Here is a 16004-nt window from a genome sequence, read left to right as displayed (position 1 = left end):
GAGATTAACATTTTGTGTTGTTCCAGGCCAGGTCATATCTAGTGTCACTATGGTTGGGCAGAGCCAGTTGAATTTCTTGCTGTGTGGGATTCTAATCCTGGTGAGGCTGATGCTATTGGTGGGCCCTTGCTTCAGATTATGACTTTTTTTGTGCTGCAGAAAGGGGAAGTTCTTTCCTGTCCTTTTATAGATGACAATGTCTCCCTTAATAGACATTCACATTGAAATATCCCCAAGCCACAAGCTTGCCCAAGAGTTTAGTACATTGGCATTTTGTACAATCTACCTGACCGACCCAGTCTTGAGAATTGCCTTCATATAAAGGTAACCAGAATATACCAAGTGCACCTACATATTCCCCAAAGGTCCACGAGTGAGAAAACCCTGACACAATGTTATTTACCAGCCAGATGCAAGTAATGAAAATACACAAATCTCTGACTTCCCTGAGGCGGTGACAGACACTTGGGGTGATACAGAACCAGTTTTTCTTGTACAGGAGACGCATGGCCACAGTCTATGCACGTGCAATGGAGAGTGCAACCAGTAATGCCTGTAATATGAGAGGCGTCATTATGTCATATGGTATGGATTCAACAATATCAGGAGCAATTTTTGCCATTTTTATAACTAGGGAATAGTTGCCATGACTGTAAGCTCTTGGAACAAGGAACAAAGCGGTAGGATTCTCTTACAAAACAAAAAAAAAAAAACAAATTTACAGTGCGTGTAGCTGTATCCATATTACCCTAAAGGCAAATGTGTGACATGATCTTTCTAAACTTCAGACACTACTTTTTTAGATTTTGCTTTTGTTCCAGGGCTTCTTTTTCCCCTTCAAAGTGACACTGTAGAGATAAAAGTCCATTTGTGTTTTCCTGAAAATAAAACATGTCATGTGATTTATTCACTGGAAATAGGGGGGGGGGCTTCCACATTCCACAGCCCACCTTGTTCCACTTGATTTTATAGGGGAATAAACAGAAGCTAATCCTTGTTAGATAGGTAATTTGCCCCCTTATCTTATTACACTTTATATGGATTGGGGGTTGATAAAACAGAGGCAGTGTGGCTGGAATTGGCAGCCCAGCAGAGAAGCTCAAAGTGACACTTATGTTACATATATTTGTTGGGGTGGCATTTTAGTCTTATAATCATCTGTGTTATGGACTTCAAGTATCAGAGAGCCACATAACGCAGGTGACATCATAGCATTGATTATAACTGATGACATCACTAAGGACTATATTTTGTTGCTGTTGAATGGACAGCACTTTTTCTTTTATGATACTTAATAGAACTTTCAGTTTCCACGTTTTATTGGGATTTCCTGCCCGGAGCATTCCAGCTAAGTTTTATGGCAGTTCCTTCCCCCAGGGCAAGATCAAGGGTTATTTAAGTAGCTCCTTTTGTTTGCAATACCCATCAAGTGAGAACTCGGTTGGAAAAAGCCAACCAAAAGGAAAGCTGGGACTAGACAAGGCTTTGAAGATGTCTCCTAAAGCACCCTGTAGTGTCCCCTGCCCTGTAGCTATTGTAGCTGTGCTAGGAGGGCGTCAGCATTGTAATACCAAGGAAAAAGTTTGATGAACAGCACTAGCCTATGTCTTTTATTGCTGGTGCAGCCAAACACACTCATCATTGAAGACTTCTCTATAACAGACCAACTGCCATATATAATTATATAGTAATATATAGTTATTGGCAGGCTCACCAATCATATATTTCACCCACTTCCTCTTGTTCTGCCTGAGCACAGCACTTGTGAGAAATTATATCATATCAAGACATCTATATCATAGGTTGCAAATGTCCTTATTTAGGTGGAACAGCCCCAGCTGGCAATTCCAGGAGGTAGGCTATTGTGGAGAACAAAATACATTTCTTATAGGGCCACATTTGCCCCAATAGGCTTCCAGTAAAAGACTTTGGAAGTGGTTTGAAATCAATATTTAGACAAAGGGGTATGAAGGCATACATGGAAGTCCTTGGGTCTCTTAAGCAGGGTATACAATATTCCCTGGCCTCTAGTCATTCCTTAGGGTCACATAAAAAAAAAACCACAGACTTTAACAAAGATGAAGCTTTCCAGGAAAACATAATTTCCTCTGCCTCTTGATAAAAATATATTCAGGAAATAAAGGGAGATTTAGGAATTTAGACAAAAAAATACTGTTCATTCGTATAAAAAATGCAACCTAAAATAATAAGGGCAGTTAAACACCAGGAGATTAATCACTAGCAATGAATCGCCGCTTCTCTATGCAACTAATCTCCTGCACTCTCCAGTAAAAAGCTTTCCCATAAGCAATAATGTGAATCGCTGGTGGTAAAACCCATGTGTCGCTCCAGTCTCCTAAAATCACTTGAAGTTTCCTCTTGTAAAACTGTTGCTCTTGGGATTTTATCAGTGGAAAGTGTTGAAGAATGCACATCCCACACGACACATCAAGGTGTTAGATGACTTTTCCCATTTGGTTTTGCCTGCCCTTTGTAATGCAAATAAAAGTGGATTCCAAGTTGAGAGGAATCTTTGCAGTGATGGAAGTTTGGCACAGATAAATTAGCAGAATTATGTAGAGAATTTGATAAGATCGGTTGAGTGTGGCATCTCTCTCTGTGTCTCTGACATGACTTCTGACCCTTTGCTTTATTTTAGGAAGCCTCATGCACCCTGCAGTTCTGCTCATTAGAGACCTTTCATCATCCCTCACTATGCAATTACTCTGGGTATTTACTGAGGCTTCATTGTTACATGAACAACAATGTGTCTGTGTGTGTATGTATTGTATAAAATGCACGCAAGCTAGGAAAAATCTCATAAATATGATACTTAATGATGTCTCCCATATCACATGCCTTTTGCCATACTGAAACCTGTCTATTAAACAAAATAATGTATTTTAATTTACCTTGGCAACCTTATAGAGTCAATAGGGTGTACATTATCCCTTATAATAAGAGTGATACTCAGAGTTCCCTGTATAAATCAGCCTGCAGCCTTGTGCCTTTATATGGTCACAGAACCCCTCAGTGACTTCTAATATCCTTATAATTTACAGTAGGGGGTACATTATCCCATATAATACACAAATTATACTCAGAGTTTACTAGCCTTATTGTTTTTACTATGGGGTGATATGTCCCCATATATTAATATAATGCCAGCCTAAAAAGTGACTTCTAATAACCTTATAATTTACAGTAAAGGGTACATTATCCCTTATAATACATTAGTGATACTCAGAGTTCCCTGTATAACTCAGCCTGCGGCCTTGTGCCTTTATATGGTCACAGAACTCCTCAATGACTTCTAATATCCTTATAATTTACAGTAGAGGGTACATTATACCTTATAATACATGAGTGATACTCAGAGTTCCCTGTATAACTCAGCCTGCAGCTTTGTGCCTTTATATGATCACACAACCCCTGAGTGACTTCTAACACAATTTAAGGGGAAGTCATCTTTAGGTGCTTCAGAACTTGATTAATTATTTTTTTAAGCGTTTCTTAAAATCAGTAAGCTATACGCATTCACATAACTATATCACTCCTTTTATGCGCTCACAGGATACATTCTATGGTTCTGGTGGCTTTGCCCATCTTGGATGCAGTTAGGCTTCATTGAATTTTATGTACTAGGGAAAAAAAGGCGGCACTTCGGATAAAAAAGGTGGTGGTTTATTGCAACTGGTCACAGACCAACATCACCTGACATTTTTCGGGAATAACTCCCTTATTTATAGGCTTTATTGAATTTTAACTGCATCCAAGAAGTCTCTGAAGTGTAAGTCATTTATTAAATCATTAAGTTGTGTATGTAGTAGACTTAGGAGCAAAAGCATCAGAGTATCATCTGCTGCCTTTAAAGCAATCAACACAGACAAACAGAGTCTATTCCAGCAAATGTTTTATTTCTCTGGAACAGAAATGATTTAAAAGTCTGCATAAAATGCCAGACTACCAATGTACATTTTGGGGGGAGGAGGGGAAACAAAACAAACAAACAATAAAAAAGTTTTAGAGTCTTTTCATTTCTTTCATAAGAAACAATTTGAGAAACTGTACATCAAGCTTTTTACAAAGCAACTGTATTCTGAACAATCTGCCATCCTTTGTTTTAAAGAACTGGCACCTTTTTTATCGTTCATAAAAATCTTCTTTTATCACTGAGCGTTAGTATTTATCAGTCACAAGGCACTGGGTTTCCATCTCTGGAAAAGCCTTTTAATAACTTAATAATCCCAAGAGAAGAATTCAGTCTTTCTGGTTCTATGGCAGGCTTGAGTCGTACCTCCATTAGTGTTACAACGTGCTGTGTTGGGGGGGGGGACAAAGGTACGGACTGCTGTGAGCCCCAAACCCTCCAGTTGTTGGTTGGAAAGACTGCAAGGGATAGCAGGGCAAGAAGGCAAACATAGTGCAAGATGGTGACACTAACAATGCTGCCTAACCTTCAGTACTTGAGTGCAAGTCCAACACCAGATTATGGTCCATAGGGTCTTGGGCAGTCCTACAAAGTCTGACTTATACCAGGTCCCCCCATAAATAAGAAAGGCTCTAAATGCAGACCCCACAAAGCCTTGGCAGATACTTCAGAGGATTGTTGTTGGGAATCAGAGTTCTGCCCAACGTCCGTAGGTCAACGAAAATATGTTTGAATATTGATGACGGTCATCAGTCTGTGCTGATTTCACATGGGTTTAAACCTTGCTTTTGTGCTTCTAGGTATATCCTTTTAAAGTCTGTATACCGGGGCGTGCAGCCCAATCTGGGCTCCCCAAAGTGCATGCGTCCCGTGAACAAGAAGCTGCCTGTTCCGGCTTTAACCCCACATTCCAGAGGTGTCCGTATGGTTCCCTCCCATCCCCCATTTCCTTTGGGAAGGAAGATTTTACTCTTCTGCCTGTACAGTTTATCCACTGTGACACCGATAAGAGATTCCTGCAACTCCTCATCATTGGTCACGGTGCTGATTGTCCCTTTCACCACTGCAAAAATAAAAATGGAAAATTTTAGTGTATGGCTCCAAATTTATGTATGGATCTAGGCAGAGTTTTGTTTTGACTCTAAGTAGACAGACACAGTAAAATTGTACTATATAAACTGTATTTATACAATACACAAACTCAGTATCAGTATAGATTGCCATCATGGAATATACAATGGACTGCAATCAAAAATGGAGATTGGTATCATTCAGAGTAGATTGCAGTCATGGGGGTTACAGTGAAAATAAGGGTAAGGGCAATGGTAGACGAGAAGTCTAGTCTCAAATATCCTCTTCTGCAGAATTTACATAAATTATACAATTTCAATGGTTTATAAGTTATTTGTAAATGTTATTGCTACTTAAAGTAGTGCCTGAAGCAAAGCTGCAAAGCCGGCAGACCAGTCTTGGCTGGAAGAGAGCGGACTTAATAGACTGTTGCAAGAATGAGGAGTGGGACTGTACAAAAGAGTCAGAAAATGGCTGTGCAATTACATGTACAATGGTAAACCATTATCAATATTTAATGAACATATTGTAAAGATGTTCAGAATTATATTATACTTTATGAAGAGTACTGCTATTATTATTAGCTAGAAATCACTCGCAAGGACTTACCAAAATCACTAATACAGACAGCTAGCAGGACTTCTGTATCACTGCATGGACGGCAGGGATCTGAAAGAGAAACAGGAGAAATTACTTAGCTTGGGAGTAAAATGGAGAAAAACAAAATCACTTAAAGTGGGCTAACAAAACAGCACAGTAAATCCCTGCCCAGCAGAGCATGCAATCTAATATTTGGTGCCCAGTTTATAAGCAAATAAAATATCTAGGGCACTTTCAAGGAGTTCACATCACAAAAGAACTAGAGGGTTATATGGAGATCACAATGGCAATCAGGGCTTAATGGTAAAAACAGACAGGGGATCCATTGGCAGGACACAGAATCTCTTCTGCAAAGGGACAGAAAACCCTAATATATCTGCCCTTTCAGATGATAACATGACTTGATGTGCTGTCAATATTCCTTTAAGCCATAACCTTTGTCCCCTTCAGGGAAGATAAAAAAAAAAGACGGATTTACACTTTCAATCAACTGACTAAGGAAAGGTTGTGTAATGGCGCTGGGCAATGAGCAGAATACAAAGGGCATATTTCTGGTTCAGCAGGATGGGCCCAATTTATAATTACCAGCTGACTGATTCAGGAAAAAGTGTTCCTCCAAACCCATGAAGATCCAGGTAGCTGCACTGTAGCGGCCACTTAGGGTGCCACTCTTTTGGGAAAAAAATCCCCATCCTTCCAATATTTTCATATAAATTTCATATTAATAACATTGGCAGGGCCAATTCTCAGTAATGACAGATGAACAAATTTACTGTGCACATACTACATCAACGGCGCATTTATATAATGGCAGGCTGCAGAACCATAGAGCAACATGCTAATTGTATAGGGAAGGATCCAAAGCCTCTGCCGCTGCTTTACCCTAACAAACCCCTATTCATAAAGTAAAAAGAGCAGCATTTTACACCATCTCTCCAAAGCCCAGGGGAGTGTAATGCCACTAGCCCCAGGATAATGCCTCCATTGTCCGAGGGGAGATGCCAAAAGCTGCGGGGAATATCTTTAACAGACTCTAACATTATCCTTAGGTAACCTGAGGCGGTTGCTGGGCTGAGGCCGGTGCCCTCTCTCTCTCTGGCCGGCCCACGAAATGTAATTACGTTAGTGCTCCCAAACAGGGGCCACAATGATTTCTGCCTATGGGAAGCAACAAACTGAAGATCCATCCAGTTTCCTATTGACCAGACATGTGAAAGACAATGAAAACATTCATTGTTTCAAAATGCACCCATATCGCTGTCCCTACGTTAATAAATTAGGATTGTACAAGATATTAGGCAAGAAACATCGCAGGTCCTGCTCAAGTGCAGAAACATACAGAGAAGGACAATACGCAGGGCTGGGTTGCATTGCAGCAAATCCCTTTCTCCTGGGTCATTGGATTCCTAACTGCAAGATGAGGGTTAATGGTTTCACTGTAAGAAGTAACAACATATGCCCCAGGAATAGGCAGAAGTGCATTCAAGAACAGGATTAGAAGGAGAAGGGGGGGGCAGAAACCCAGGACACAATTTAAAGGACCTGTTATTTATATAATAATAAAGAAAGACTTTAGAGGGCTTAACCCCAGCTGCCTGGACGAGCACCTGAAGGCTTATTGCTTTTGAATGCCTACTGCGTCGAGACTCAATTCATGTCCAGCCCAGCAAAAGGGGGTCTCCTTTCCCTCCAAGCCCCCCTGCAGCTGTGTGTACACTCCTTCTAGTCAATTGCCAAAAAAAAAAACCTGAAAGTCTCACTATTGTTCCACTTCAAATACTAGCCCCCACAGCTGTCTAATGCCTAGCGAGCCAATGGACTGACCCAGATGTGCATAGTAGTAACGGCACAGCTGCCTTTATAGTGAATTTTCCAGACTATTAGAGGTCTAGACAGAAGCACTTATTTAACCAAATATAGACACTGTCCTGGAGTCTCATAGGGGATTGCTAGGGTAACCCATGGTCAGTGATCCCCAACCAGTAGCTTGTGAGCAACATGTTGCTTTCCAACCCCTTGACTGTCGCTTTTGCGGTCCTCAAAGCAGGTGATTATTTTTGGATTCCAGGTTTGGAAGCAAGTTTTAATTGCATAAAAACTAAGTATAGTGCCAAGTAGAGCCTCTTGTAGGCTGCCAGTCCACATAGGGGCTACCAAATAGCCGATCATAGCCTTTATTTGGCACTCCAAGGGACTTTTTCATTCTTGTGAAAAGCAAAGGTTCTGTAAGGGAATTAGTTTCTTGTCTCTAGATTTCAGACTAAAGCTGGCCATAGATGTTGAGATTTTTAAAAGATCCGATCCTCATCATGAGACCACGATCTTCTCAGAACGATCGTACAAATTGACCATCAACTAAAAAGACCAATTTGCCAGGAAAACAAAGGGGAGCTGCCTGCTTGGCCCTGCAAACATAGATAGATTGCACTGGGGCCGACAAAGATTTTTTAACCTGACCGATAAATTTCCTGACAGATGTCGGCCGAAAAATCGCAAGATGTACAATCGTTCGAATCCCACTAACTGCACGATAATTTCGAAGGATTGGTCGGACTTCCCTAAAATCGGTCGTTCGGCAAGAAGAATCGACACGTCTATGGGGAGTTTAACTCATATCTGGTCTATTTGTCTTATTGGGCCCTCCATTATTTAGCTTGGAAGCTGCCAGGAAAGCATTTGCTATGTACAGTACATGATAAGATTGTCCTCAGCCCAGTTCCACAGCAAACAGATTGGACATTCCATAAATAAAGAGCAACAAAGCCTGCACTGCAGATTAGCATGATTTCCTTCTCCCTCGTTTCCAGGCTATAGGGATTAGAGCCACAAATTGGGAGGAAATGAAGATTATTATCAGGGTGGGGGAAACAGTAATAGTTGTTTCTGCTTATTTCTAATTAACAGCCTAAAGGGACTGCCACTCTGGGAAAGTGGCTACTAGCCAAAGTTATATTTCAGCTTCAGTGGTCTCCTTTGATCCCATTAGGTGTTGTGTGCTAGAGGATGCTGGGAGTTGTAGTTACTTAAAATCTAAATAGCATACACTGATTGCATTAGCACTATTACTAACCCAAATCTACTGCCCCTTCCACTGGCACCTTTTGACACTCACTTTTCCAAAAGTTCCAGCCTATTCCCTGAAAAGAACATACCAGAAGGTTGGGTAGTTGACAGTTCTGGTAATGTTAGTATTTCCCATCCCATCACAGCTCTTGATTGTAAGCTGCTAGGGTCAGGATGGCTCCTTTTGACAATAGACTGTGAGCTCAGACTGCCCATATTACATATTAATTCCCCTACAAACCTTATACAACAAAGGAGCACTCGGCAGTAATACAAATACGTCAAGTAAGAACTCCCTGGAACCTTATTGCCGTAGTGCAAAAACATAAAGGTGAAACCAAAGTCACTTCCTCCCTGCAGTAACGCTCCCACCTTTAAAATCCAGTTAATGGGTTACCCATAACTGGTTAGTGACCAGTAAGGAAATGCCCCAGGCAAGGGACTATTACAAGCTGGGTGCCTATGTATGGATTACTAGCTAGGTGACTTATAAAGCCAGAGGGTAAGTGTATAGCATGCCCCCCACAACAACAATCTTATGGGCACTGGGGGGGAGTTTGTACACAAGGAGAGATGCCTGGGGCCGCGTAGATTGCTAGTTGCATACAAAAAGCAGGCAAAGCATCATTTATCTTTTTTTTGGGGGGGGAGGTTTGCAGCAGTAGCACTGTATATTCAGAAGGCAAATATTATTGATCTGCAGGAAATACTTGGCGCAAGAGTAAAACTGCTCCCAAGGTTATTGCACATTCCAGTAGTAAATATTGCAACCTTCTCCTACCAATGCAACAAACGCATGTTTTACTGCTGAACAGAAACTCCCTGCTGCACTTCTATAATTCCATTATCATTTTAGCAGAGCCTGCGACATATATTTTGGACAGATGTCTGTTTTTCTCCACAAGCAACCAGATTACTGCTGAATTGCATGCATTCCTTCTCAATTTGCTCCTGTTTACCTTCTTTTAACAATCCAGTGCCTGGGGGCTCCCATCCCCCACCATCTTATTTCCATACAACTATTCTGCTAAGTGTCCACTTATTATAGGTCGTCTTTTTCTAATAGCGCATTTCGCTTTAAAACTTGACCTGCTAAGAGGTTTTTATGGGTATAGCCTATAGTGAGCTCAGAGCATTCCTTCTCTGTATATTTGTATTTATACATAAGGGTAGGAATGATCATATTCTTTCCTTTCAGACAGTAAAGTATGAGGGTATAGCTTAATTTCCTTCTTTGTATATTTGCATTTGTAGATATGGGAGGGAGGTGCCATATTGTTTCCCTTAGACATTAGAACAGGGAACCCCAACCTTTAGCACCCGTGAGCAACATTCAGAACTAAAAGGAGTTGGGGAGCAACACAAGCATGAAAAATATTCCTGGGGTGCCAAATAAGGGCTGTGATTGGCCATTTAGTAGCCCCTATTGGGATTGTCAACCTACATCGAGGCTCTGTTTGGCAGTGCACCTGGTTTTTATACAACTAAAGCTTGCCAGGAATTCAAAAATAAGCACCCGCTTTGAGGCCACTGGGAGCAACATCCAAGGGGTTGGTGAGCAACATGTAACTCATGAGCAACTGGTTGGGGATCACTGCACTAGAGTATAAGAGTATAGCTGTGGTATTGTGTGCCCAGAACATTCCTTCTCTGTATATAGCGGTATAAAATGGGGTGTATTTCCCATTGAACCAGAGCAATAATAATAATCACATTAAATGCGAATCTATCCGTCCCCAAAAGTCTCTAAGAACCAGCACTAATCCAATTCCAATGTGATTTAATAAAATAAAAAAAAAGCCAGCTTGGCTAATTAATGCGTGGGCCCTCTGCCAGCAGTGACAATTTGTCAGCACTCCCGGAACTGTCAGCTTGCTCAAAGCGCCAATCGGTTTGCGAGAAGATTTTAGTCAAAGTTTTCAGAAAGACAAGCAGTGCTGGGAGGGTGGTGCGAATTAATATGCAGCGGGTAATGCCGCCTGGCACATCAATCAGTTTGTCAGGGTGAAAAAAAAAAAGGTTTAATCCAAAATCCATTGATTAGGGTGCAGGGAACCAAGAAAATCTGCTAACCTCTCTTACAGGAATAATTATACCCCTCCCAGCCATTAGCAACTGTGTTCTGTGTTGCATTACAATAGGACTTCCTGCTGTATGCAGCATATAATTGCTTCCCCCATGGAACACCGAATAGCAAATACCTTCAGATCTGAATATTTATACTCTGTGTGTATGGGAATGTATAGCAATCTCCTCTTTAAATACATCAGGCAGGGTGGCAATTAGTACAATTTGGACCTGGGGGGGACTGACCCATAAACACATCACTGTTATTATTTAACTTTGGGCCTAGGAGAGACTGACTCATAAACACATAACTGCCATTAGGCCCAGGTGGATGAAGGTGTGTTTAGGCAAAGTTAATGGCACATATATAACAGCGGGTGTGTGTAGGTAAGTGAGTGGCTATCCAGTAGGTGCACACCCAATTATTAAGACATTTATATCTATAAATATCAATTACCTTGCTGATCTCTGTGAGACTGACTGCACATAATCTCTGGGTTTTCCATACAGCAGTACCAGCCCTTCTCCCACTATTACAGTTGCAGAACACGGGCTGATTTGAACCTGCTCGTTACTTGCAATTATATGATTATTATGCAGCCAATCACTAACTGGCTTTACAGTCCAGCTTTCATGACGGCACCAGGACCGGCTGCTTTTGGATCCTGCTTGTGGGATTTGCACATACTAATGTTTTAATGGTGAGCATAGGATTTGAGCAGTAATCTGTCATGAACTCTCCTGTAGCAAACATTTCAGAATTATAGCTTTTAAATGATGTTTTCTCCACATATGCACCCTAATTAACCAAACTGATTTCTAAGCTAAATATTTAACCAACATTATTCCAATGGAAGCATTAGCTGTAGGTTTTGGTATTTTGCACCACCTAGTGGTCACCAATAATATTGCAACATACAAAGCCATTGGCGAGGTCCAGCTATGAATTCCGGGGATTAATTCCTTACCAGAAACTGTGTGCAAATCTGAGAGAGTCCTCTGGCTGATCAGTTCATACTGGAAACCAGTGATTTTGCGGCTAATATCTTGTGGGGGGGTGGCCTCGATATACAAACCCCCTCGATCTAGGCCAAAGCAGTAGACTTTGTGTGGATTGTTCTCTCCATCAGGCACCACAAGTTTGAGTTCTCCAGTTTTTTCGGAATAAATATTAGCTCCCTTGGAGTCTTTAAAAGGTTTGATGCAAACTGTTAAGTGTTTGTAGGCAGACGTTAAGGTGTTAGGCCTCAGGTTAATAACCATGGCACCCGTTGGGTAGAGCCATTCAACAGAACCTTCGGAGCAGCGGAGGTAGACTTGCTCGACGTCTTTCGAGTGGCCCTCGTGGGTCAGGCCGCTATTAGGAGACAGAAAGAAGAAATTAATACCATGGCCTAAGGCACAGCCTGAACAGGTCCGGACTGGCAATCTGTGGGTTCTGGCAAATGCCAGAGGGGCTGCTATAAGGTGCCATAGAAAGCCACTATTTAGTGGGCTGGTGTGGGCTGTTTGGGCCTCTTTGTGAGCTGATAGGGCCTCTGTCTACCTGAAATGCCAGGGCCTATTTTAATTCTCAGTTGGGACCTGAGCCTGAATGCCAATTATGTTTAGATTGAGGGGGCAATGCCTATATTATCTTCTAGATACCCATTAAAGCCCAGCTAGAAGGTTAGTTAGGGTGAGATCGGGGGGGTATTTACTAGAAGTACATATCTGATAAGCTCCAACAAAGGTAAAAGTGCAGTTTATAGATGTTATCTCAATAAAGAATTTTTGGTTGGGTTGGAGCCGGTTTATAAGGATTAAATATAAATGAAAAACCCTGAGTACATTTACCAAGTCATTTATGATGAGTGGGGTAGTAAATGTCCCAACAGGACAGTGGGGGCTATAGACATGGTAAATACTGAAACCCAGCAGACAATGGATATGCTAAAGAGGAGATGGTGGAGATACTAGTATCACTGAGTGGGCTGTAAGTGAAACTCCCAACCCCCCAATGTAAGGTAGCCCTTGCAATAAAGGCTGAAAGGTGTTTTACCATTAGCTGCTCTTTCCCTCCAAAACTGCACCCAACCCACCCCCTTTAAACAAAGTTATAGGAATAGTATCTGTTACATGTATAATTTATTATATTCCCAGCCAGACAGCTACCCTATGCTATATAGATGGCTACATATTACCTCTTCCCCTTATACTGAGTAAAAGTTGAATCCTCCAGAGATGCAGTACCTTCCCTACAGTGCACCAAACTGATCATTCAAGTTGTATCCTGGCACCAGGATTCACCATCCTATATTAGTCGATTTTCCTTGGGCAGATTTCAGTTTACTTTTACTCCCAGCACACAAACTAATAAATAAAAGTCACTGAACCAGGGAAAGGCAAGAACATTACTGAATGCTTCAGTGCCCCCAGCACCCCCCTGTGCATTGTGCCTGAAGGACTTTTAACCCTTTCTCTAAATAACATTTATATATATATATTAAAAATAACCCAAGCCCCTGATACAGGACGAAACTCTACATCAATGTCAATAAAAAAAAGAGTTGGTCTTCTATTAACTGCCCACTAAATAAAACTGCCAGCACCTCTATACAATATTAATCAACCTTTGCACCCATGCAACTGAACCCTAAAGCTGACCATAGACGCAAAGATCTGATTGTACGAATCGAGGATTCGTACGATTTTCGGACCGTGTGTGGAGAGTCCCGACATTTTTCGTCCGGCAGAGATCGGTCGTTTGGTCGAACAAACATGTTAAAAGATTTCTGTTGGCTGCCGATAATATCTCTGCATGTATTGCCGATCGTATGATTTTCAGAGGGAGACTGGCGACAGCTTTGGTCGGACTTAACTTTCGTACGATTGCTGTCAGGGGCAGAACATCGTCTGATCTGTTCTTTTCTACTTTATTTGATCGCAATGGTTAGTGGCAGGTCAGGAAATGGGGAAGTCTGATCGTACGTTGATCTTACAATCAGATCTTTGCGTCTGTCATGCCTGTTGGATATGGGAGCGTTGGGCTCTGGCCTGGGACGTCCCATTGTGCACAAACATCTGATGATCAGCTGGCTTTTACAATCGGCTCTAAAGGCTGACTAAACATTAGGCTCAGAATAACCCTTTCATTTAATCAGCTGCAGGTTATAAACACAGCAAACATACAAGCAGCCAGTTTAACGCCTGGGTGGCCAATTTCTCACTGGACATTCAGATTGGCACTTTAACAGGGAAAACCAAGTTGTGGACATATACATTGTATAATAAAGGGTTTCCTGTAGTTCCATAATGTCTAAATCTCAGAACCCTCCCTGGTACTACTATACTGGTAATACTTTACTTCTAGTGCCTAATCCCATTTCCCACCCTGTGGAACAGTGTCAGAATAAAATATATACCCATGAATTGACAACTTTTGCTCCCTGGCTGGCATTGGGGCATAGCAAACATCTCAGCACCCAAAATCTTCAGCACACACTCCACGTAAACCACATTCCATAGGAACGGAGCACGGTCTCTGGCCACGGTGTAAAGGAATTTAGCGTTACACATACAAGTTTGTTTGTGCCTCACAACAGTGTCAAACTGCTACTAACACCTGTCCTGTTACTGGTTACATTGCAACACCCAATGTGCCAGGTGCCCAGATTGATTGGGATATAATACAGTAACACCCTGAGAACCAGGTGCTCATATTAAAAAATATACAGTATATTTGAACACACAGGGAGCAAGGTGCCAAGTATATTGTAACAAAACCGGACTGGCTAATATGGAGCATTTACTGTTATCATTACTGAAAATCTTGATGCCACACACAGCATCAGAATCTTGAAAACTCCCCTTGTCCACCTTAGACATTGGCACAGCCTTTGCCTGATATGGCACAGGACCTGCATGAGGCAATACCAGGATCCCAAGGGTCTTACCTTCCTTTCCAATTGCACATGTCACTGGAGTACTGCTGTGAGGTCCCTCTGTCCATAAGAATCATCATGAAGAAGCTCAGCAGAACCCTCCTTAACATGTTGGCAAAGAAACTTGGTTAATCTCTGGGCTAAATGTGCAAATAAAATCCAAATCTCAGCAGCAGGCAGTAATCCAGGAGGGTTGGTGCAGGGCAATGCAAGGGGAGATAGACACCTCCCAGCCAGGGTTGATAAGAAATAATCCAGGGACCCCCAGCCTAGATCTCCCCATCACTTGGGAAGCTCTGAGCTCTTCCTCTGCTCCACACAGATGCTTCCTCTGTCCCTGTTAAGTGCAGACTGATAGTGCCTGCCTAACCTCCAAGTACAGAGTGCACAGGACACACCCACATGGGAGGGGCAAGGAAGTGGGCGGATCCAGAGTGCAGCCTGCAACAGTTGCTTTCTCTCTCATTCCTCTCTGCACACTGAGCTTGTTTTGGAAGGAATCTCAAAACAGCAGTACAAAGCCCACCTGAAAAGGCGGGGCAAGAAAATGGGTGTGTACAAATGCTTAAAGGGATAGCAGCCTAAGAAACTCTACTTATTCATTCATAACAAATAAAATTAATTTTTTTTTTTCCCTGTGTATCACAAAGTATTCTGTGTTGAGAAAAGCCACAAAGAGACAGAGGCACTGATGAAATGGGGCGAAGTATGGAATTACAGCCTTTCGAGGAGTTCAGCAATAGGGCCACAGGTTGTCATCGCTATAGGAAAGGCTGCAAGACAATAAATACTTGTGAATCAGATCATGACTTCAACATGAATCAAGTCTGAAGGGTGATTTTAGTTTTAGGATAATGTCAGCAGGCAGACTGGATAAGCCGGTTAGCTCTTATCTATAACACAGACGTGCTGCGACTAGAACAATGTGTGTTTAAAAACAGGGTAAACGAAGTAAGGGGGAAACGTTTCTCAATGTCTTAAATCCAGGAAAGTAACATGGCAGCTGCACATTCGTGTATACATTCAAATGGACAGAGAAAGAATGTTGTGTTTACAATTAGCTATACCTAATTGACCTTCAGGCTGGGTCCCCTTAGCTCATAACAACTTTACAGATATATATAGAAACATTGGGGTAACAGTCACCCTGCTATAGTTCCAGGGGTACCCAGGGCACAAATAAATACTCACCCCAAATCTCCCCCTAACTGGCCTTCAGACTGAGCCCCCTCAGGTCATAACAAGGTTACAGATATATAGACACATTGGGGTAACAGTCACCCTGCTATAGGTCCAGGGGTACCCAGGGCACAAATAAGCATTCACCCCAAATCTCTCCCTAACTGTCC

At 41.9% G+C, this 16004-nt stretch overlaps 1 protein-coding gene across 1 annotated transcript; it reads right to left on the bottom strand.

The window, feature by feature from the left end:
• Positions 1-3896: 3896 nt before the first annotated feature.
• On the bottom strand, positions 3897-15156 carry metrnl.S (meteorin, glial cell differentiation regulator-like S homeolog). Its single transcript, XM_018238568.2, has 4 exons — positions 14668-15156; positions 11701-12089; positions 5612-5671; positions 3897-4994 (listed from the first exon to the last, which is right to left on the bottom strand). Exons 1-4 carry the CDS (start codon positions 14763-14765, stop codon positions 4681-4683), a joined length of 861 nt encoding a protein of 286 aa, XP_018094057.1. The 5' UTR covers positions 14766-15156; the 3' UTR covers positions 3897-4680.
• Positions 15157-16004: the final 848 nt, after the last annotated feature.

Source organism: Xenopus laevis, chromosome 9_10S (genome assembly GCF_017654675.1).
Source record: "Xenopus laevis strain J_2021 chromosome 9_10S, Xenopus_laevis_v10.1, whole genome shotgun sequence".
NCBI classification, from domain to species: domain Eukaryota; kingdom Metazoa; phylum Chordata; class Amphibia; order Anura; family Pipidae; genus Xenopus; species Xenopus laevis.
The sequence above is the reverse complement of the archived record's forward strand: the minus strand, read 5'-3'. Positions and strand labels throughout refer to the sequence as shown.

What these genes read in the sequence shown, in the direction of transcription:
- metrnl.S (XM_018238568.2), bottom strand. Translation starts at nt 14,765, where the DNA reads ATGTTAAGGAGGGTTCTGCTGAGCTTCTTCATGATGATTCTTATGGAC. An exon ending in AGATTTGCACACAGTTTCTG is followed by an intron (nt 5,672 to 11,700) that starts GTAAGGAATTAA and finishes TTTCTCTTTCAG; the next exon opens with ATCCCTGCCGTCCATGCAGT. An exon ending in TGTCTGTATTAGTGATTTTG is followed by an intron (nt 4,995 to 5,611) that starts GTAAGTCCTTGC and finishes TTATTTTTGCAG; the next exon opens with TGGTGAAAGGGACAATCAGC.